The sequence below is a fragment of the Nerophis ophidion genome, linkage group LG06, assembly GCF_033978795.1.
Source record: "Nerophis ophidion isolate RoL-2023_Sa linkage group LG06, RoL_Noph_v1.0, whole genome shotgun sequence".
NCBI classification, from domain to species: domain Eukaryota; kingdom Metazoa; phylum Chordata; class Actinopteri; order Syngnathiformes; family Syngnathidae; genus Nerophis; species Nerophis ophidion.
In genome coordinates this window covers 24,538,607-24,563,752 of record NC_084616.1, presented here as the reverse complement: position 1 = coordinate 24,563,752, position 25,146 = coordinate 24,538,607, and the positions used below count along the sequence as shown (strand labels likewise).

The 25,146-nt window shown below is 40.2% G+C and overlaps 1 protein-coding gene across 16 annotated transcripts in view; it reads right to left on the bottom strand.

Annotated features, from left to right (window-relative positions):
- Nucleotides 1–3,647: 3,647 nt before the first annotated feature.
- rap1gapa (RAP1 GTPase activating protein a) overlaps nt 3,648–25,146 on the bottom strand; it is a 152,015-nt gene continuing 130,516 nt past the window's right edge. For 11 of the 16 annotated variants that reach the window (XM_061903137.1, XM_061903138.1, XM_061903149.1 and 8 more), the window contains 9 exons: nt 22,015–22,155; nt 21,288–21,422; nt 18,660–18,737; nt 15,342–15,451; nt 15,120–15,239; nt 14,902–15,037; nt 14,718–14,829; nt 10,607–10,686; nt 3,648–4,961 (listed from right to left, as the gene is read on the bottom strand). In XM_061903137.1, the coding sequence (XP_061759121.1) occupies nt 4,872–4,961; nt 10,607–10,686; nt 14,718–14,829; nt 14,902–15,037; nt 15,120–15,239; nt 15,342–15,451; nt 18,660–18,737; nt 21,288–21,422; nt 22,015–22,155 (1,002 nt within the window). In that variant the 3' untranslated portion in view covers nt 3,648–4,871. Of the gene's footprint in view, nt 4,962–6,502; nt 6,575–7,880; nt 7,927–10,606; nt 10,687–14,717; nt 14,830–14,901; nt 15,038–15,119; nt 15,240–15,341; nt 15,452–18,659; nt 18,738–21,287; nt 21,423–22,014; nt 22,156–25,146 lie in introns of all 16 variants that reach the window. The other 5 variants (XR_009807116.1, XM_061903141.1, XM_061903140.1 and 2 more) reach the window with 5 other exon arrangements.

The window sequence follows — 25,146 nt, the reverse complement described above, 5'->3', positions numbered from 1 at the left end:
AAACTGGAGATCGAGCCAACAGTTAAATTCTCCTCCTACTGTAGTATTATGTAATACACTGACAGAAAAATACGTTTAAAAAAGGTGTCATCTTCATAGTTGGGAGCATAAACATTTACAAAGGCTACCAGGGTGTTGGAAATCTGGCCAGTGACAATAATATACCTCCCATGAGGATCAGAAATACTATTTGAGTGTACTAAAGGAAAATATTTATGTGGCAAAATAGCAACTCCCCTTGATTTGCCCGAAAGGAAGTCTGTCTTATCCATACTATCCTCAGCCTAAAGTGGTCAGAAGGTTGAAGGTGAGACTCCTGCAAGAAGATTACCTGAGCGCCCAGATGGCGGAGATGATGTACTATCTTACTTTGTTTTGTAGGATTATTAAGCCTTTTGCAATTAAAACTGGTAAACCTAATACAAACCCTGTTTCCATATGAGTTGGGAAATTGTGTTAGATGTAAATATAAACGGAATACAATGATTTGCAAATCATTTTCAACCCATATTCAGTTGAATATGCTACAAAGACAACACATTTGATGTTGAAACTGATAAACTTTTTTTTTTTATTTTTTTTACAAATAATCATTAACTTTATAATTTGATGCCAGCAACACGTGACAAAGAAGTTGGGAAATGTGGCAATAAATACTGATAAAGTTGAGGAATGCTCATCAAACACTTATTTGGAACATCCCACTGGTGTGCAGGCTAATTGGGAACAGGTGGGTGCCATGATTGGGTATAAAAGCAGCTTCCATGAAATGCTAAGTTATTTACAAACAAGGATGGGGCTAGGGTCACCAATTTGGAAGCAAATTGTCGAACAGTTTTAGAACATCATTTCTCAACAAGATATTGCAAGGAATTTAAGGAATTAACCGTCTACGGTCTGTAAAATCATCAAAAGGTTCAGAGAATCTAGAGAAATCACTATACGTAAGCGATGATATTACTGACCTTTGATCCCTCAGGCGGTACTGCATCAAAAACCGACATTAGTGTGTAAAGGATATCACCACATGGGCTCAGGAACACTTCATAAAACCACTGTCAGTAACTACAGTTGGTTGCTACGTCTGTAAGTGCAAGTTAAAACTCTGTTATGCAAAGAGAAAGCCATTTATCAATAACACCAAGGAACGCCGCTGGCTTCGCTGGGCCCGAACTCATCTAAGATGGACTGATGCAAAGTGGAAAAGTGTTCTGTGGTCAGACGAGTCCACATTTCAAACTATAGTTGGAAACTGTGGACGTGGTGTCCTCTCGAACAAAGAGGAAAATAACCATTCAGATTATATTAGGTGCAAAGTTCAAAAGCCAACATCTGTGATGGTATGGGTGTGTATTAGTGCCCAAGGCATGGGTAACTTGTACATCTGTGAAGGTACCATTAATGCTGAATGGTCCATACAGGTTTTGGAGCAACATATGTTGTCATCCAAGCAACATTATCATGGACACCACTGATTCTTTCAGCAAGACAATGCCAAACCACGTGTTACAACGGCGTGGTTTCGTAGTAAAAGTGTGCAGGTACTTTCCCGGCCCGCCTGCAGTCCAGATATGTCTCCCATCGAAAATGCGTGGCGCAATTTGAAGCGTAAAATACGAAAGCGGAGACCCTGGACTGTTGAACGACTAAAGCTCTACATAAAACAAGAATGAGAAACAATTCCACTTTCAAAGCTTCAACAATTAGTTTCCTCAGTTCCTAAAACGTTCATTGAGTGTTTTTAAAAGAAAGCTTGATGTAATACAGTGGTGAACATGCCCTTTCCCAACTACTTTGGCATGTGTTGCAGCCAATTAATTCTAAGTTAATTATTATTTGAAAAAAAAAATCATTTTTATGACTTTGAACATCATATATCTTGTCTTTGTAGTGCATTCAACTGAATATGGGTTGAAAATGATTTGCAAATCATTGTATTCCGTTTATATTTACATCTAACACAATTTCCCAACTCATATGGAAACGGGGTTTGTACCTCACCCGCCGGACGTCGCTGTTAGATTAGGCTGTGTCATAGCAAAAAGATACAAACATCAAATGTAAAGTATGCAAAAATGCAAGTCTATGGCAAAATTAAAAAAAAGAGCTTGACTGATTACAAAGAAAGAAAAACTAATCATTGGTCCCCACCCTCAACCCTGAACTATTTCCAAAGTACCACTCTAAACCGGGTGCACTAGCATGCTTCTTAGATCGAGTTTGGGGCAACTCCAAATTTAATTTTCTTGTCCCTAAAGTGTGCTGCCTTTATTGGGTCATGCAACCTGTGGGGCAGGGTGATCCACAGTGTCACCGGGTCAAGAAGCCCAAATCTCATGCTGGGGCAGGAAAACAGGCTCCTCTTCACCGGAAAAAAGGCAGTCTCTTCTTAGCTGCAGTCGAAGTGAAGTCATAAAAGATTGAGGTCTTCCTGCCCATGTTGTTGAGATGGGAAGCCTCAGCTTTTTTTCAAAACCCTTACACTACACAAAATATTCCATCCATCCATCCATCCTTTTTCTACCGCTTATTCCACTTTGGGGTCGCGGGGGGCGCTGGTGCCTATCTCAGCTACAGTCTGGCGGAAGGCGGTGTACACCCTGGACAAGTCGCCACCTCATAGCAGGGACAACACAGATAGTCAGAGAACATTCACACTCACATTCACATACTAGGGCCAATTTAGTGTTGCCAATCAACCTATCCCCAGGTGCATGTCTTTGGAAGTGGGAGGAAGCCGGAGTACCCGGACGGAACCCTCGGATTCACGGGAAGGACATGCAAACTCCACACAGAAAGATCCCGAGCCCGGGATTGAACCCTGGCTAGTCAGGACCTCTGTATTGTGAGGCAGACACACTAACCCCTCTTCCACCGTGAAGCCCACAAAATATTCCAATATACAAAAAATTAGGCTGATGGGTCTAACGGGAAGAGAAAAGTGTTCAATATAACCCACTGTAGTAAAGCCAATTCAAAACTGCTATGCCGTTTGTGCAATAATTGAAAAAGTAAACACACCACAATAAATGGGCAAAAACTACTACAAAGAAAAACAAATGTTCTGTAGACATATGCACAGAAAATGCCATCCCTAACTAATTCTCTTTCCCCCGTTTTGGCGCACTCTTTAGCGCGGCCCCCTTATGCATTGGGTGGTTTTACAAACTTGTAATGGTTTTACATTTTTGACCAATTAATGAAAAGCCTGCAAGTTTGAATTTAGTTTTCAAGAAATTACTGATTCCCTTATTTTTTTTGTGTTATACTCCTGCTTGTTCTATTTTGCATGTTGATGCTCGACTTACAACCTTGTGGCAAAAAACAACAAACATAACTTGTAATTTTCAAAATATTTTCTTCATTAGTGTACATCAAGTAAACATAAATTGCGCAACATTGCAATGTTGGATTGGTCGGTAGCAGTGCATCTTTTTTGACACCCTACATTGAAAAAAACGTGTCATGATTCTGTTTCATTTGCATTGCTATGGCCCAGTTATGTAACTGAGGAAGACCCACTTTTTGCAGTTGTTCTGGTATTACAAAGGCTTGTTTGAGAGCTTATAAGAAAGCTTGGCTTTTTTCAAGAAGTAACTAAATAATAATACATTGCTTTCATTTAAATATACATTGGCAACAGTATGTAAACTTATCAGGGCATTTATTTACAATAAAATCAACAACAACAACAAAACATTCATTTATTTTAAATGCTGCTAGATATTACCTGTTTGCTTCATTATGTTTACTTACAACATGTTTGTGATAAGGCAACTGAAATGATCTGGAGAAAGTACAGGTTTTCCCTTTTGCAGAACGGCAAGAATATGATTAGAAATATTTTCATTATGATCAAAGTTAGTATTTAGAGGTGAATGAACCCCTTTTTTGACTTGGTAATTATTGTAAGATCACAGTCTTGGCCGTTAGAATTATGTACTCCAAAAAAATATAGATTTACATCATCAGTAGTTGAATTTGGAGCAACTTTTACAACTGAGATATTTAGTTTTATTGTTTCTTTATGTATTTTCTGTATGAAAAGAGATGAAGAGTTTCACAATCATAAACCTAATTCACTGCAAATAAACACAGTCCAAGCTCATGACAAGGTGCTAGACATTGCCATGTGTAGGTACAAATGATCATTTAAGTCACTCCAAAAAACAACCAAATCAATAAATAAAAACATAGAAAACTAAATAACACATTAAATAGAAAGTGGTCTCACAGCAACAGTCAAGATAGATATAACAGGAAAATAAGTGAACGTTTCCATACGTTAACAGCACATATAGGGAGTAATGAAAGGGGTTGTGAATAGATTAGTTTCACAGCTGATCCACTTGGAATATTTTATTCCTGTTATTGGCTTTTGAACCTTTGAGTTTTAAAGAGGGCAACAAAAAAAATACCACTTTAAGGCCATTTCATCGGATTTACTATACATTTGTATGCTCTAACTGAAGAGATGGAGAAGGACAACGTAGAAACACTGCTCTGAAAGGCAATATCATCTTAGATTTTGTGCTGGAAAACAAATATGGCATTTTGTCAGAGGAATAAGCAGAACAACTCATTTTTTTTTTACAAAAAGCTCAATGGCACTCTCTGACCCTGTGTAGTCCATACGTGCAATGTGACAAACCTAACTACATTCTTTTTACGCATCATTTATGGATGTATAGGTACAACAATGTGAGTTTTCGAAAGCCAGTAACAAAAGTGTGAAGAAGAAAAGAAAAGAGTGCAGGAAATAACACTGTGCAAAAGCTGGGCCCTCTTGGTGCGTCATCCACTGTGTGTCTTGATGCACTGCACTCCCGCCATCATGGAGCAGCTGACTGGCGAGGCTACATTTGCGGCGACTACTGCTCCTCTTCTTCGTTATTGGCGTTGGTCATGGCGAGCCCCTGCACTTGTCTCATCTCCCAAAGGGACTGTGACTTATGGGAATGCTTTAGAAATGAGAGAAATGTCCGGTCAAAGCACACAAACCACAAGTACAAAGAGTAAAGTTACTGCCAGTTATGCAGCTGTTGAAAAGCCTCAGTAGTATTACACAGAATACATGCACAGGTACATGCAACAAGGGTGCTTTTCTCCCATGTGCTCAAATAAAAAAAATTGTGCAATTGCGCCGATTCCCTTTTGACTTAAGTTTTTCAGTGCGTGCCTTCATCCAAGATGCACCCTCTTAGTGGAGCAACCTTTAAATATTGGTATTTCCAGTCAAATCTGGCCTTTGGCGTATTCTCCCATCAACTTACACTAAGTACTAAATTCTCTGGATATACATAGCTACATCTAGCCAGGAAGAAGACAATGTTCCTGTGCATATGCACACTACGTCACCATGGAGACATGTAGGGATGAGAACTGGTTCTGGTTAAGAACCAGTTTCTAGAGCAGGGGTGTTCAAAGACGTTCCACTGAGGCGCCGCACACTGAAAAATCAAATATTCTATTCATTTTCAAAACTAATTAAAAAAACAGAACAATACAATTTACACTTTGTTTTTTTAACCTTTGGGGCTCCCTTGAGTTAGGTCCTAGGGACCCAGAAGGGTTTCAGTCTTAAAAATGGTTAAAAATAAGTCATAAATATATTTTTTCATTAAACGCTTGAGTCTGTAATTCAACTTCAAGTGAAAATATATATTATTATTTTTATTTTAAATTTTAAATTGTTATTTTATTTTTTTACATTTCATGAGCTTTTTGTCAAAACCCTATTTTTTGGGGCAAAAATACAAAATATGCAATATTTTTCCCAAAAAGATTTTCAAAGTGGAATATTTGATGTGAAGTCATTGGATCCCTAAATAGGTCAATAATTCATGGCAAAATTGATTTGAATGTATTATTATTATTAATCTTTTTTTAGCAACATCTCTATATCAGCTTCAGATAATAGAAATAATAGAAATCAATATAATAATTAGTACAATTAATATTGATAAATAATTAGTATGTATTTAAAAAAATAATTTTCTAATTTTTCATGTTTTTTGTTTGTTGTTTTCATGTCCTTTTTGTCCTTAAATCAGCCAATAATTCATAGCAACATTGATCTCGATTCATTATTATTTTTTAATTAATTATTTAAAAAACGTACTTTCACCTTGTAAATCTAAACAAACCTTTGCAGGACATTACTTTTTTTTTCATTCTTGGGAGATGACACATTTTCTTCTTAATGTTACATTCTCGTGTAATTTCCACAGAAAAATATTAATTTCTTATATTTATTTTCAAAAAAGTTACTTTTCCATGCTACATACAGGGGCGCCGCTAGGGATTTTGGGCCCCATGAAAATAATCTTTACAGGGCCCCCAACACATAATTTCATATAATTTCATCATCATTAGAGGCCTCTCTGGGCCCCCCTCCATCATGGGCCCCTCGAATATGTCTTTTTTACCCCTCCTTTTCGGCACCCCTGGCTACATATGTGCCTGTTAAGACCTCATTGTTGGCTTTGTAAGGTCATGTTACCTTTAACGAAGGAAAATTGATGCTTCCACCTTTTTGTTCTCTTTTTTCCCCAAACAAGAAATCTAAAGAGAACTGATAAAGAACAGAATCGGTAAGCAGATTTGATAGTGGATTGGGGCCAGAAAAAATTCATCAATTCACATCCTTATTAACGCCAATATTGTTTTACTTAAACTGTGCAAGTTTAAGCAAAACTCCACATTCCCCAATTTCCACACACCCGAAAAAAGCCTGCTGTTGTAACTTATGGGTTATATAGTTCATGTGTGATGATCATTCATGATTTGCATGCTAGATTTAATTGCTAATAAATTGATCTATTATTATTTACAGCTAAAATTTTTACATGTATTTGATATTGATTATTTGAGAAACACTTACACTGGATTGATTTGTTCTCTATTTTATAGCCTAACAAAGGGTTAACTAAACTACTGCATGTTCCACAATGCATTGCGGCAAACCGGATGTAAAAAAGGGAGCGGGAGCAGGTGCATTGTGGTTGTTGAGATTGAGCGTCACGAGCCTACGGGTGATGAATGAATGACAGATAACAAGATATGAGGATTGTTTTGTACCGTTTGTATCCCCATTTTTTCTTATATAAAGTACAACTTTATTTACACATTTCGACGTCATGTCCAATACTTTGATGGTAGTTAATCTACACCTGCCTCATTACTAATAAAGTCTATCCGAGAAACTCAGAAGAATTTTTAAACAAAACACACCAATACACTTCAAACCAGGCAACACCCTGAGACGGAGACCAATGCATCTTAAAGACCACGTCTATGAATGTTCTCATTCATCCAGGTCATTGTCATCTCTGAAGGTGACCAGAATGCCATTTGTGTAATTTGTTTACAACTAAATGGAATGTGAACGCGGGGGATTATTTTGGAGTGGTAGTAGTCTATCCACAGCAATTGTTCAGCCACACAATACCTCAATGCTAACGAGGGGAAAATACACTTCAACTACTGTTCTTGGCTTTGACAGTTAAAATTGCTCGTTTGCATCAAAGCAGTTGTTTTTCTTACTACAGTAGGGCAAAACCATCTTTGCCCAGGCATACCTTCCTGGTTTTGGAGTATGAATTTTGGGGTTTTGGCACAAAGTGCTCGACTAAATTTGACCAATCTAAGTCTATGAGCACAAATGCCCTGAGATACTAATGAGCCCGCCTTCATTCACGACTTAAGCACCCTTGCCTAACGTTACGCGGGGTGGGCATGTCCGCAGGTTGGATGGAAGAATATTATTAAGAGAAACGTGCAGAACTTGCAACTTAAAAAAAAAACTATTTCCAAATGGGAGAATATGGCCCTTATTGCATACACAAACTGCTTAGTCTAAAAAAGAGAAAAATGCTAACCTGAAGATGGAATTCCATGATACGTCGGTGGACCGAGCTAACAATTCTGCACACAGAAATGCACAAAGAGCAATCAAAGCAGAACCAAACATCAACTAGAGTAGAAAAGCAGAAGTGATGTACCGTATTTTTTGGACCATAAGGCACACCGTCGATGAACGGGTCTATTTTCATACATTATGCACACCGGATTATAAGGCGCAGTAATGGGGTCATACTGTGATTTTTTTTCTGGATTCAAAATACTTCATTGTGTTCTACATAACAAATAATGGTGGTTATTTTTTCAACATTTTGCATAGATTATGTTTTACAGACCGTTCTCAAGCCGCTTTAAATAAATAAATAAATGGGTTGTACTTGTATAGCGCTTTTCTACCTTCAAGGTACTCAAAGCGCTTTGACACTACTTCCACATTCACCCATTCACACACACATTCACACACTGATGGAGGGAGCTGCCATGCAAGGCGCCAACCAGCACCCATCAGGAGCAAGAGTGAAGTGTCATGCTCAGGACGCAACGGACGTGACGAGGTTGGTACTAGGTGGGAATTGAACCAGGGACCCTCGGGTTGTGCACGGCCACTCTCCCACTGCGCCACGCCGCCCCTTTCTGACTGTCTTTTCAGAAAGCACTGTTTGGTAGGCGTCCTTATTTACTTGGGTCTGCGTCGACTGCGTCTTCTCCCCGTCATCTTTGTTATTCGGTAATTTTTAACGCTTCCATAGTTCAAACTATACGTTAGTTTGTTTTAGAAATAGCAACAGGGGAGGATGAATGCCCCATAACAAGAGGATGGAGAAAAAAAAGCTTATTAACTATGGAACTGACTATTTTCGGAACATATGCCGATCTAAATACACATCAGTTAGCAATAGGTAGGAAAAGTTAGTTTTGCCCATTAAGGCAAAACAAAACGCCAGATATTAGGTGATATTTTGGGGTCCTTATACACACACACGCACGCACGCACTACCAAACACACACACACACACACACACACACACACACACACACACACACACACACACACACACACACACACACACACACACACACACACACACGCACACACACCATAAAATGTGTATGTTGAAGCACAGCGCATCTGACTATGGAAGCCATAATGCTCCGACAATTTGGTAGTTTACCAAAGTTGTACTAAAACATCTTGACAGACTTTTGAGAATTGTGAGTAATCTTCTATCTTCTAAATGAAACATCAATGTTTTGGTCTTTCTTGCTTGCAGGTACTTGCTAGTATGGGGTGTAACGGTACACAAAAATTTCGGTTAGGTACATACCTCGGTTTAGAGGTCAGGGTTCGGTTCATTTTCGGTACAGCAGGAAAACAACAAAATATACATTTTTTGGTTATTTATTTACCAAATTTGTAAACAATGGCTTTATCCTTTTAACATTGGGAACACTATAATAATTCTGCCCACGTTAATCCACATTAAACTGCCTAAAGTTGTTGCTTTGATTAAATAAAATGACAAAACCTTTCTTCTACATATAAAAAGTGCAACAATAAACAGTTTCAAGTCAACTCATCATGCTTAATTTATTACAGCATTTGGGAAGCCAGTAGTTGACTTTTATTATGTAAATGTTATATTTTTGTCAACATGTGATAGCAGGGACCCTGCCATTCAAAAGTAGGCTGCTACATTACTAATGATTCATGTGACTATTGCTGAAAAAATAGTACAATAGCAATAGGAGAGACTATTCAACCCTGAACACCATGGACTTCATGTTAGTTCATGTGAAATAACAGACAGACAGGGCTTTGCACACACACACATACGCACGCACGCACGCACGCACGCACGCACACACACACACACACACACACACACACACACACACACACACACACACACACACACACACACACACACACACACACACACACACACACACACACACACACCGGCACACACACGCACACGCACACACACACTTACACAGCAAAATTAGTTAACGTTTTGCTAAAAGCTAATTAGCCTTCACCTCAAGCCAGAGCTGCGAGCGAGCTGAATTGAATTCTAGAAGGTCAACGGGCTCATAGTGATGCTAGTAGTAGTTGTGACTGAGAAGTGTTTTTTTATAATTTGGGGAGAGTACGATGTCCGCTGCTAAACACATATCTGCTCGACACTGAAGCATTGACAACATGCGTTCTGAATACGCACTGCGGATTGGCTTTGTATGTAACCAATCAGATGATTGGTTGGACGGGACAATGCTGGGTGCTCAGACAGAGGCAGAAAGCAGAGCAGCTTGTTAAGACTTTAGCTTACAAACTCGTTCAATACACCTCCGAACCGGACCGAAACCCCCGTACCGAAACGGTTCAATACAAATACACGTACCGTTACACCCCTACTTGCTATGTCATTTATTGAACAACAGGCTTTAACAGTACAGACGTATCTCTTATGTGTGACTGTCATCTACTGGTCACATTTGCCGTTACACAATGTACCAAATAAAATAATAACATTTGTTCGGGGTCAGTAAGAACAACCAGATTTAATACATAGATAAGGCACACCATCTTATAAGGCGTACCCCTGGTTTTTGATAAAATTAGAGGATTTTGACTGCGCCTTATAGTTAAAAAAATACGGTAAATTGCAAGGGTGTATATCCACATATATGAAACCCGAACAAAGTGCAGCAAATGCCGCCAAAAGAATTAGAGTTCACTCACTGATGAGGACTGATGATCGTGAGGTCGCTCCAGTTTGATTCGGATGTCTGTTCCCTTCCCTCGCTCACTTTTACCAGGACCTGAAGGATGGATCAGCGGTTATATTTACTCCATAAAGAGACCAGCGTACATACAGTAGAGCATCTTTCATCCTGATTCTCTTTTTCCTGTCCACAAATACTTTTGGGCAGTTTGAAATAGTCAACTGCCCGCAAAAATTAGTATAAGAGTAAAGAATAGTTGATTGTGTTCCAAGGTTTACAAACAAGCTCAATTTTCTCAACATTATTTACCTCGCTCACCTTTATAAATGTTGACGCTTAATGTAAATAAAAATGAAAATAGTAACGTTAAATATACATTCAAAATCTATATGTGAAATCTAAATCCGTCCATCCATTTTCTGCTGCTGTCAATGGGGCAGCAGTCTTAGCAGAGATAGCCATACTTCCCTGTCCCTGGCCACCTCCTCTAGTTCTACAGGGGATATATCGAGGCGTTCCCAGGCCAGCTGTGAGACATAGTCCCTCAAACGTGTCCTAGGTCTGCCCTTAGGTCTCCTCTCGGCATGACATGCCCAAAAAACCTCACCAGGGAGGCGTCCAGGAGGCATCCGTAGTTGATGCCCGAGCCATCTCAGCTGGCTCCTGGATGACCGAGCTCCTCACCCTATCTCTGAGGGTGAACCCTGACATCCTGCTGAGGAAACTCATTTCTGCCACTTGTATTTGCGACCTTACCCAAAATTCATGACCATAGGTGAGGGTAGTAACGTAGACTGACCTGTAAATCGAGAGGGTAGTAACGTAGACTGACCTGTAAATCGAGAGGGTAGTAACGTAGACTGACCTGTAAATCGAGAGGGTAGTAACGTAGACTGACCTGTAAATCGAGAGGGTAGTAACGTAGACTGACCAGGAGGCTCAGCTCTCGATTGACAGGTCATTCATAGGTAGGGCTGGGCGATATATCGATATTTGTGATATATCGCAAGTTTGTCTCTGTGTGATGTAGAAAATGACTATATCGTGATATTCGAGTATATGTTCTCACGCAGTTGCTTTTAGCTGCTGGCATTACACTACAGGCTCTTCCCACTCCTTCTTGTGTCTCCTTCTCACAGACAGCGAGCGCACAAACCTACACACGTCAGACACTGTCACGTCATACGTCACATACGTATACGCCCTCACGGAGCAGAGAGGTAGCAGACTAGGTAAAGTTAGCTAGTGAAGCCGTGCGAGTGGTAATACGAGAGAAAGAAGGTGCGAATGAAGGACAAATTAATTCCCAAGAAAAACAGCAGGGGGTCCATCATCTGGCGGTGGTTCGGCTTCAAGCGGGAAGATGTCAAATAGACAACTTTAATTTGTCAAGTGTGGGGCAGAAGCGTTGCTACCAAAAGTATCATTACTGCTAATATGTAGCATCATTGGAAAAGTCACCTGCTAATAACTTTAATAAATACAGTTTTGGTCAATTGACTTAGTTGTTATGTCTTTCTCTGCATGAAAGTTTAAAATGAACATATATTAATATGGTATGAACAATAATTTTTTAATGTAGACACAGAATCATCATATTGCTGTGATTATACATAACAAGTGTTAATTCAAGGCTGAAGCAAAATATCTAGATATATATTGTGTAACGCGATATGGCCTAAAAATATTGAGATATTATAAAAAGGCCATATCGCCCATCTCTATTCATAGGTTCTGGAACCATACTTTATGTCCTCCATGTAGTATGGTACAGTGTGAGCAACTTAGGAGTTAATGTATGACTAGGATTTGACTCACACTAAAACTCCACTCATATCAATGTCTAGTAACAGAACCCATTCTTAACCCGAGGAGCACATGTACTTTATGTATTCTACAACTGTGTTTTTAAACCTTTTCTGAGCCAAGGCATGTTTTTTTTTTATTCAAATAAATCCTGAGGCCCCCCCATAGCAGAAAACATGAAAAAAATTAAACTCAGCAGTTGATATCTACAATAAAAAGTCGTTCTTGTGATTGTTGGATATGACTTGTCCAGGGTGTACCCTGCCTTCCGCCCGAATGCAACTGATATAGGCTCCAGCGACCCCCCGTGATCCCAAAAGGGACAAGCGGTAGAAATGGATGGATGGAGTACAAACCATGACAACCATGTAGCGCTATAGCTCTTGTCTCAAAATAGATGTGCAGTCATGACCTGTCCCATCACGCCGTGACTTATTTTGATGTTTTTGGTGTTTTCCTGTGTGTGGTGTTTTAGTTCTTTAGCTCCTATTCTTGGTGGCTTTTCCTATTTTGTTGGTATTTTCCTGTTGCAGTTTCATGTCTTCCTTTAACCCTATTCCCCGCACCTGCTTTGTTTCGGCAATCAAGACTATTTAAGTTGTGCGGAAGGTATCCTTCTTTGTGGGGACATTGTTGATTGTCATGTCATATACAGATGTACTTCTGCTCCGCACGCTGTGATTTTTTGCTGTCGTCCAGCATTCTGTTTTTGTTTACTTTGCAGCCAGTTCAGTTTTAGTTTCATTTTGCATAACCATTCCTAAGATTCAATGCCTTTTCTTAGCGGCACTCGCCTTTTGTTTATTTTTGGTTTAAGCATTAGATACCTTTATACCTGCATGCTGCCTCCCGCTGTTGTCTGCATATTGTGATCGCGACAAACATCTACAAAGAAATTAGCTACATGCTGCCACCTACTGATATGGAAGAGTATCACATAGTTACTCTGCCGAGCTCTAGACAGGACCGACACTCAACAACGGCACATTTGCGGATTATAAATACTGGTTTGCAAAAAATATTTCTAACCCAAATAGGTGAAACTCCACAATCTCCCACGGCACACCAGACTGTATCTCATGCAGCACTGTGGTTGAAAAACACTGTTCTAGAAGACCAATCAGCGGATTACAGTTTTTTACAGTCGCTAGGACACATTTCCCAATGTTTAGGTCACTTTATCAAAACTATTCACACAGTGAGCACAACATAAGTATACATGGGCTAAACTGAGGATCAATTATTGTTGCTTTGGCACAAAATGCATTCAATGACTTCATCTTTCAAACGACATTATTTTCTCACTTCGACACAACCGCCAAAACTCTGTGTACTTACAGGCCAACTTGCACATGCTTACATATGCGTTTCAAAACTGTTCAACTTACGTTCAAAACAATAACATGATAACATAACATAATAAACTTCAATAAGACACTAATTTCCTACATTTCTACAGTAATCTTTGAATGAAATATATTTTAAATTGTAAAATTAGATGCTATAAAAATAATTGGACAATTCCACCAACCACAGCTGATTGTCATTGTAGATGAATGTCTACACAGGTGTTACACTTTTAATCTGATTACAAAAGGAGACAACTATTGAGTAGTTTTGCTCTGTGGTGTTAACATGGACAGACAGAAATATACAAGTGCCTGAAAGAGGAGGAAGAGCGGCTGGGAGGGGGAGAGGAATACGAATGCACGTATGCATGAATTACTTTGCAAAAGAAATAAAAATAATAAAATACATCAAATATATTGAAGCATTCTGTATCAAGTTTGATTCATTCCAGTAACATATATTTTGCTGTGGTCCTTGTTTTACACAAGAAAACATTGTCAAATGTTGTTAGTGTTTTTAGCTCATTGTTTTGTGGGTGAAAACGTGTTTGTTGTCTGTCAACCTTTCTTAGTGTTCTGGAAGAATGAGTTGATTTGAGACATGTAGGAAGTGATTTGCTAGTTTTCCTAGTTTCATTTCAAAAGTGAAATTAACTGATGTGACGAGCTGAAAGTTGGTTTGGAAAACTGGGTGAAGAGTTTTTGAAAAAGTGACCTAAGTATTGGGAAATGTGTCCTAGCGACAGTAAAAAACTGTAATTGGAGTAAGTGCAATTTCAGGATACTGGAGTTTTTGAATAATATTTGCAAAATGTAAGATGTCAAAGCTTTCGCAGTCACAATTGGAATGCAACCTTCACATTTTCATCAAACATTGCTACAGTGTGTATATCTACACCGGAGAACATAGAAATTGATGTCTGATATATTAGGCATTATCCAAAATGCCAACAGTCGTCATTTTGTGGTCACCTGGGGAGCTACCGCGGCTGTTGGTGCTGGTGCTGCTGATGCTGTCCTCTAGCCAGGTGCTGTAAGTCAAGGAGTCACGCTTGTGTGGCGTCCCGGCAGATGACAAACTCTCCTGAGAGACGACAAACGCAGTTCTGCACTCATATCTGACCATCACGTAACAAGTGAGGAACACACCACTCACCATGCCTGTGTCATAGTCTTCCGCTGCCTCGGTCTCATTCTCCTCCACCACGCTGGCGAAGCTGCTGGCGTTGGAGGATGAGCGGGAGAGGTCATGACCTTCAGGGATTGATGGAGCCCTGCCACAGAGATAAGAACTACACACTGTGTTAAACCAGCCCACCCAGAGAAAAGGGAGGTCCTCGTATCATCACTAGTCATGAGGGGACCTTTACACACCTGTTCTTTGCCGTGGTGAGCGCCTCGGGAGAGCTCTGATTGGACGAGTTGTCCGACTTCTGGTCTTGGGAGACGTGGCCACTGTCGGGGGTTTTTTGTGTGCTGGGAGAGTTCTCTCGGCTGATTCAGTAGAGAACACAGAGTGTTAGATTTGCTTTTGTTCAACTGAAGTAATTGTATAAAGCACAGGGAGAGAAATGCCAACATTTGTTAACGCAACACCTTTTTTCCTGCACTTCCTGAATGTTTTCAATCCCGATGGCACTACTTCGTCTCGAGCTGAAAGGACCAGACTTTTTCCTGGTTGGGCTTTTCCCTGGAATTATCAAAGACTGCCGGGAAGAGCGAGAAATCACAGTTAGACTTACTATAGGTATTATTTATAAATATGCATTATAAGTGTTAACCATTTCTGAGAGTAGTCATTAAGAATCTAAAGCCATACAACATGAGATTTATTTTAGAAAATGTCTTGAAAAGAATGTGTCAATAATTTACTACACTGCATCCCACTGAAAGGCCTTTAAAATAAAATGAAAACATACTACTTAATAAGGGTTCTATTTCTTTATAACAAAAAAAAGCGCAACATTTGTTAAATGTTTTATTCCCTCATATAAGTGTTTTTATCATGTGAAGTCACTCACATTTCTCATAGTCATATATTCTCCTATTCAGCGTGAGGACTCGCCCACCTCAAGTAATTTAGGCGAAAGTGCTTTAGTCGTCAATAAAGGGGGGCTAATTAGTCATGAAGTGGATTTTGCCGTGATGCCTTTTTTTCTAGGTTGTGTGAAAAAGGTGGAACGTGGAGTCTTACTAAGACTCCCTCTATATATATGTATATGTATATATATATATATATATATATATATATATATATATATATATATATATATATATATATATATATATATGTATATAAATGGGCTGCGAATCTTTGGGTGTCCCACGATTCGATTCAATATCGATTCTTGGGGTCACGATTCGATTATATATCGATTTTTTCGATTCAACGCGATTCTTGATTCAAAAACTATATTTTTCCGATCCAAAATGATTCTGCATTCATTCAATACATAGAATTTCGGCAAGATCTACCCAAGTCTGCTGACATGCTAGCAGAGTAGTAGATTTAAAAAAAAAAAAAAAGTTTATAATTATAAAGGACAATGTTTTATCAACTAATTGCAATAATGTAAATTTGTTTGAACTATTAAACAAACCAAAAATATGACTTATTTTATCTTTGTGAAAACATTGGACACAGTGTGCTGTCAAGCTTACGAGATGCGATGCAAGTTAAGCCATTGTGACACTATTGTTCTTTTATTTTATTTTATGAATGTCTAATGATAATGTCAATGAAGGATTTTTAATCACTGCTATGCTGAAATTAAAACTAATATTGATACTGTTGTTGATGATATTCATTTTTGTTTCACTACTTTTGGTTTGTTCTGTGTCGTGTTTGTGTCTCCTATCAATTGCTCTGTTTATTGCAGTTCTGAGTGTTGCTGGGTCAGGTTTGGTTTTGGAAATGGATTGCAGTGTTATTGGATTGATAAAAAAAAAAAAGAATAAAAATAAAATAAAAAAATAAAAATAAAAAGCGATTTAAAAAAAAAAGAGAATCGATTCTGAATCGCACAACGTGAGAATCGCGATTCGTTATTGAATCGATATTTTCCCACACCCATCCCGACGAGCAGGGAAACCTGCGAAAAAGGCTTATAAGGATGATATAGCCTCTGTGTTTTTTCCTGACCTAACATATATTCTGCTTTACCCAGGTATTGAACACTGTTTAACGGATAAACCACAAAAACCTTGATTATATATATATATATATATATATATATATATATATATATATATATATGTGTGTGTATATATATATATATGTGTATATATATATATGTATATATGTATGTATATATATATATATATACATATACATGTATCTGTATATATACATACAGTATACATATATATATATATATATATATGTATTCATATATATATATATATATATATGTATCTGTCTATATATGTATAAATATAGTTTATTTTTTTATTTGTGTTATTGTTGGCTGATGTCAGCATATATTTCTTTTCATTGTGCTTCTTACTGTTTTCTACATTTTTACTGGTCTTTTTTTAAATTTTTTTTTAATGTGCCTAGGGCCATTGACAAAGGAGTTACGGGCCATAGATGGCCCTTGTGCCGCGCTTTGAACACAACTGCTGTAGAAGTTAACCGTTAATGGCCACTATAGTCTTATTACTATAGTATATTTGTTCATTCTAAGGTTACATATGGTACGCAAGTCACATGGTCGCCCTACATCAGTGGCCGAAGTAGTGAAAAAAGCTGTTCACCTGGTGGGATTTTTGTGTTTGATTAGGAGGGGATAAACGGGGAAGTCCTTTTTTTTGCTGCCATCCCACTTTGTTTTATCATATATTACTTCGACACAAAATCCGGACTTTGGAGCAATGTTCACGGACTCTAGTATTTGGCTTGTTAACTTTCTGTCACAGGTGAGCGATGATGTTCATGAACTCGTGGTTGAGGGAAGAGTTGTTTAATGTTGGATGCTGGAAAATGTCTGATGTGTTGCAACAGTCAGTCTTAATGCATTGATGCAGCCCGTTGATTTTTGTTCATGTCATACAAAGCGCGTTTGCGAGTCGAGTAAGTGTAGTGTTCAGCGTCGGCCATGCTTGGGGGTGTGGCCACGGTGTCCATTCATCCATCCATTTTTCTACCGCTTGTCCCTTCCGGTGTCACTGGAGCCTATCTCAGCTGCATTCGGGCGGTAGGCGTGGTACACCCTGGACAAGTCACCACCTCATCACAGGGCCAACACAGATAGACAGACAACATTCACACTCACATTCACACACTGGGGTCAATTTAACATTACCAATCAACTTATCCCCGGGTGCATGTCTTTTGAGGTGGGAGGAAGCCGGAGTACCCAGAGGGAACCCATGCAGTCATGGGGAGAACATGAAAACTCCACACGGAAAGATCCCGAGCCCAGGATCGAACCCAGGACCTTCGTGTTGTGAGGCAGACGCACAAACCCCTCTCCACGGTGTTGAGAGCGGCAAATGTGAGGCTAAGAAGAGAGAGTTTGCCTGTTGGTGGGTCTATTGGTCACTTTTCGTGTGGGGTGTCACTGATGTCATATTAATACATATTTTTTTCCTAATATTTTTGCGATTGACTAGTAGGGTCTCAAAGATCTAATGGTTAATGGCGATCGATGGGTTGGCGACCCCTGGATTAATGTATAACAAATAGTATTGACTACATTTTCTGAAAAAAACAACAACAACAAAAACTCCTCATAAAAACGTCACATACTAATAACATATGCTTTTAACACTCAATCATCTCTCAAAAAACACAAAAATAATGAAAGGCAATTAAATGAGAAGGACTTGGCCATGGTGCAGTGGAGCCATGCAGACAAACATTAAACAGAATAACAAGAGTTGGTAGAGAATAGTTAAGAATTCAACATGAACCTCTTCTACTGTTCCTATTCCTATGGCACTGCCTCGACGTCCATATTTACTGGGACTTTTTCCTGGGACAAGCAATGACTGCGCCAAGCAGAAAGAGAAAAAGAGGGGGAGAGAGAGGGAGAGATGATGATGATAGTCGACAAGGAGGGTAAAAGGGGGGTGGGAGAAAACATGAGATAAATACAAATATATGAGATTCCATGCGAGTTGTGTTGTCAAACAAAATTCAAAGCGTGCATCAGCTTGGTTCCAACAGGTGCAACGCAGGCAGCTATATGGGAGAAAAAAATGGTGAACCAGATAAGTGAGCCTGCGAAGATAGGAAGATGCAAAACAAAGATACTGCAGCAGAGGACATGTAGTAGCAGTCATATATTCAGTGACACAAGTTAGTTCTTCTTAGTCTGACAAGGTGAAAGTGTTGAGTAGAAACACACAGTTATGTACTTGTGTTGAAATATTTACATTAAAAAAGGAAAACAAAGATGTAAGGAACACACATGGTCTTTCTGAATATACTATATCAGGGGTCCCCAAACTTTTTGACCCAGGGGTTGCATTGGGTTAAAATAATTTGGCCGGGGGCTTGGCTGTTTATATATATATATATGATTTTTAGACAATGTGATTTGCCTGAGCGACTAGGAGACTGAGAGTAACAAGCAACAAGGGGTAGAAAATGGATTAGAAAGGACAGATTAAAAAAAAAAAAAAAATACTTGGGACTTCCTGCAGGCCAGGTCTCGAACGCTGGCCGGCCAAATTTGGCCCACGGGCCGTAGTTTGGGGACCACTGTACTATATGGACAAAAGCTCTGGCACACACAAATACACGGCAAAATAATTGACCAGATGTATTACACAATTAGTTACCCCGATTTGTCATTTTCTTCATCTTACCATTTGTTGGATCAGCTTGGGAAAAGCCATTTTCGGTTCATTTCATGTCTAAACTGCTGTAATTTGAAAAGTGATGTGGACACTCAAACACCATGCATGTTTCCTAAAACAGTGTTTTTCAACCTTTTCTGAGCAGAGGCATATTTTTTTCATTGAAAAAATCCAGAGGCACACCACTGGCAGAAAACATTTAAAAAAAAAGCGCAGCAGCGGATATTGACAGTAAAAAGTAATTCTCGCAATTGTTGGATATAAACTAAAACCATAACCAGCCATGCATCACGGTAGCTCTTCTCTCAAAGGTGTACTGTCACAACCTGTCACATCACGCCGTGACTTATTTGGACTTTTTTGCTGTTTTCCTATATGTAATGTTTTAGTTCCTGTCTTGCGCTCCTATTTTGTTGTTGATTATCATGTCGTGTACGGATGTACTTTGTGGACGCTATTCCCCACACCTGCTTTGTTTTGGCAATCAATTCTTTGTCAGGATATTGTTGATTGTCATGTTATGTATTTCCCGCAGGGGGAAATACATAATGTCAAAACATAAGTTTAAGGAAGGGGGGACTGCTGAGGTAGCCTAAAGCGTTCAAATAAATATTCGTCATTTCGGGCAAATAGGTCTACATGGTCGTGAAATATGCGCTCCCTCCCCAGGGCACGATCTGCGGCATCTTGCAGCAGCAGCAAAAGCATTGCCATTGTGTGAATTGAGTTGCGACAGGGTGTGAGAGGCCTGTTGGTCTTTTAAAGTGTCACCAATCACTTAACCATTGCCCCGGTAATTGATGATTGTGTGTGTGTGTGTGCGTGCGTGTACAGTATTTTAATATGTCTATATATTGCTTATTTTGCTATATGTCTGTCTGTCTGTCTGTCTGTCTTATCTATCTATCCATCTATCTATCTATCTATCTATCTATCTATCTATCTATCTATCTATCTATCTATCTATCTATCTATCTATCTATCTATCTATCTATCTATCTATCTATCTGTCTATCTATCTATCTATCTATCTATCTATCTATCTATCTATCTATGATATTAATTTAACATCAGACAAAAGAAGTAAGGGAACTTGTAACACTTAAGAACAAATAGACCACCCTAAGAGTGCTCTGGTGCACTCGTAGATTTTGTTCTTACCTACGAAACAAATCCCAGCTAAGAAAACATTGATCAATACAAAAATCTCCTTAAAACTTCATAAGTGGGCCTAAGAACAGAATGAACAAAACAGTTGCTGAATGGGCCCCTTTGCCGTGGGGCCTCGAATCCTAGGGTCCTAATAGTATTGGGCGGGTGTGCCACACTTTTGTCCAAATAGTATAAAACGGAATACAGTATACATGTCCTGATTTTACTTTGATATCACATACACACACACCGTGTATTCATCAGTATGTACTGCACCATAAGTGAGTACTTGTGCAATTTGCAACAAAACTCTCAGGAGCTCCTTTGTGCGTCATGATCCTGCAAGTCTTTTGCTTCCGTGAGTGTGAACTCACTCAGGCGTGTGATGTGCAACCCTTGCAATGTGAGAGCCAGGACCCAGGCACACAGCTTCAAGGAAAAGCGAAAGTATCACGCTTCTCTGTGAGACGTTAGTGCAGCAGGCAAGTGTGGGGGCCAGGGGGTATGAGCTCAAGTAGTTCTATGGGAGAAAGAGATGCCAAGGCGCGTCTCCCCAAAGACCAGGAGGAGTGGGTCGGTACTTACTATCCCTTGGAATTTGGGGCTCTTTGCGGGTGTGCTGGGGTTAAAGCTGCCGCTGAGGCTAGTGGACACTGTGTGCGGCTTCTTGAAAGTAAGACCCATGGCATCCATAGACTGGCTCCTGCTGCGTATCACCCGCTACAGAGAGAGACATACATTCAGATGGCGATGACCCTTGCGGCTCCGCCCAATCGCTGTCAGCCTCGGAGCTGACCCTTAACACTATACTGATGTTAATCCTGGCAAGGAAGCAACAGCTGCACATGACTTTGGTCACATGACTAAGTTTAGAGGTTTTGAAGGAAGCAAGGGGAAGACTGCCAGCGGAAAAAAAAAACCCAGTGCACGTATTAGCAGAGTGGAGAAGCAGGCGTTTCTGGGGATGATAACTGAGAAACACAGTGGCGAAGCACAGCAGCATGGTGTAGTTCCAAAGCAGGACAAAGCGTACTGCTAAAGCCCTCAGAGTGACGACGCCACCTTTACATGCCACCGAGGCCAAATGCCAGTTCTGATATCCCCTATCAAACTGTATTGTAAATAGAATACTTCTGCATTCTAGGAAATATGCTTTGTTGCTTTCATTCAAATGAGAATTGGCATGCTGTAGAGCACATTTCCAGAAAAGTCTCACATTTTCTTCACTCGCTGTCAACAACAGAGGCAGTCTCCTTTAAAGGAAGTTGTTGAAAGCCTCTGCCTCTGCCTCTGCTGCTGGCTGGCTAGTTACCTTAAACGACTCAAAGAAGCCCCCTCCACCTCCACTGCCGTTCTCCAGCTTGTCGTCGTCCCCTCCAACGCCCATCATGGCCTGGCTGTTCACATGCAGCTCTTCGTACAGCGTCTCCAACAAGGCCGACCGCGTGCGTTCCTAACACACACACACACACACACACACACACACACACACACACACACACACACACACACACACACACACACACACACACACACACACACACACACACACACACACACACACACACACACACACACACACACACACACACACACACACACACACACTTAAGAATGTCATCATTATGAAGAGGAACAATGATTTACTTTTTCAGTAACACTAATATGGGGAACATATTCACCATTAATTAGTATCTTATTAACATGCAAATCAGTAACATATTGGCTCTAAATTAGTCATTATTAAGTACTACTTAATGCCTTATTCTGCAGGGCCTTCTTATACATCCAGCAAGCCTTTAACTAAGAGTCTTCCCTCAATAACCTCAGAATTATTGCTTATTAGTAACCCTATCCCTAACCCTAACCCTAACCCTTATATGTTCCCCTAGTGTCCAAATAACTCTAAATTAAGTACAAACCCCGTTTCTATATGAGTTGGGAAATTAGATGTAAATATAAACGGAATACAATGATTTGCAAATCATTTTCAACCCATATTCAGTTGAGTATGCTACAAAGACAAAATATTTGATGTTCAAACTGATAAACATTTTTTTTTTGCAAATAATCATTAACTTAAAATTTGATGCCAGTAACACGTGACAAAGAAGTTGGGAAAGGTGGCAATAAACACTGATAAAGTTGAGGAAGGCTCATCAAACACTTATTTGGAACATCCCACAGGTGTGCAGGCTAAGTGGGAACAGGTGGGTGCCATGATTGGGTATAAAAACAGCTTCCCAAAAAATGCTCAGACTTTCACAAGAAAGGATGGGGCGAGGTACACCCCTTTGTCCACAACTGCGTGAGCAAATAGTCAAACAGTTTAAGAACAACGTTTCTCAAAGTGCAATTGCAAGAAATTTAGGGATTTCAACATCTACGGTCCATAATATCATCAAAAGGATCAGAGAATCTGGAGAAATCACTCCACATAAGCGGCATGGCCGGAAACCAACATTGAATGACCGTGACCTTCGATCCCTCAGACTGCACTGTATCAAAAACCGACATCAATATCTAAAGGATATCACCAAATGGGCTCAGGAACACTTCAGAAAACCACTGTCACTAAATACAGTTCGTCGCTACATCTGTAAGTGCAAGTTAAAGCTCTACTATGCAAAGCGAAAGCCATTTATCAACAACATCCAGAAACGCCGCCGGCTTCTCTGGGCTCGAGATCATCTAAGATGGACTGATGCAAAGTGGAAAAGTGTTCTGTGGTCTGACGAGTCCCCATTTCTAATTGTTTTTGGAAATATTTGACATTGTGTCATCCGGACCAAAAGTGAAGCAAACCATTTAGACTGTTTATCGACGCAAATTTCAAAAGTCAGCATCTGTGATGGTATGGGGGTGCATTAGTGCCCAAGGCATGGGTAAGTTACACATCTGTGAAGGCACCATTAATGCTGAAAGGTACAAACCCCGTTTCCAAATGAGTTGGGAAATTGTGTTAGATGTAAATGTAAACCTACTCAGTGGCCTAGTGATTTGAGTGTCCGCCCTGAGATCGGTCGGTTTGGAGTTCAAAGCCCGGCCGAGTCATACCAAAGACTATAAAAAATGGGACCCATTGCCTCCCTGCTTGGCAGTCAGCATCAAGGGTTGGAATTGGGGGTTAAATCACCATAAATGATTCCCGGGCGCGGCACCGCTGCTGCCCGCTGTTCCCCTCACTTCCTAGGGGGTGGTCAAGGGGATGGGTCAAATGCAGAGGACAAATTTCACCACACCTAGTGTGTGTGTGTGACAATCATTGGTACTTTAACTTCAACTTAAACGGAATACAATGATTTGCAAATAATTTTCAACCCATATTCAGTTGAATATACTACAAAGACAACATATTTGATGTTAAAACTGATAAACATTTTTTTGTGTGCAAATAATCATTAACTTTAGAATTTTATGCCAGCAACACGTGACAAAGAAGTTGGGAAAGGTGGCAATAAATACTGATAAAGTTGATAAATGCTCATCAAACACTTATTTGGAACATTCCACAGGTGTGCAGGCTAATTGGGAACAGGTGGGTGCCATGGTTTGGTATAAAAGCAGCTTCCATGAAATGGTAAGTAATTCACTAACAAAAATGGGGTGTAGGAGCTCACACCAGCTCCTGCTTCCACGGCGACGACGACTCTTCCTGCTTCTACGACGACTACTACGCCTGTCTCCACGACGACGATGACTACTACGCCTATCCCCACGACGACTACTATGCCTGTCTCCACGACGACGCCACCTGCTTTGGCTGAAGCACCCGCACCTGCTTCCATGGCGACGACGACGCTTCCACCTCCTGCTTCCACGGCGACGACGACGCCGCCGCCTGCTTCCTCGACGACGACGACTCCGCCTCCTGCTTCCACGGCGACGACGACTCCACCTCCTGCTCCATGACGACGTCTCAGCGTCCTTGAGCTGGCCTGCTGCGCAAGCACCAATCTGGGTCCTGCAGGCGGCCCTCTCAGACGTCAGTACATGGACGCCAGTGGCGCAAACAGCAGCCAAACATAAGACTTTCTCTTAGAACTCTCCGGCTGCTCAACTTCACCTTCTCGGCGGCCACCGATGTGGCCTTTTCGAGGTCGTCTGCCAAGACTTTTGCGGCAGAGGCCTTCCATCCGCTGCCGACACCTGACTTGTCCTCGGTGGATTCGGGGATACGCGACCTGGCGACCCTCCACCGTGTCTTCCCTCCGCCCTCCCTTCAATTGTGAACTTTTTTGTTGTGGGGGGGGTTCAAGTTTTTTGTTTTTGGGAAATCTGGAATCTGTCCTTTTAGGGGGGATCCTGTTATGATCCGATGGCCGAATCATATCATATTCTTGTTATGTTCCATTTTTGTGTCACCATGGTAGTTTATTAGTTTATTTTACATAACAGTTGCTAAAACTTTTGTTCACTTCCTGTTCTCAATGTATTCAAAATA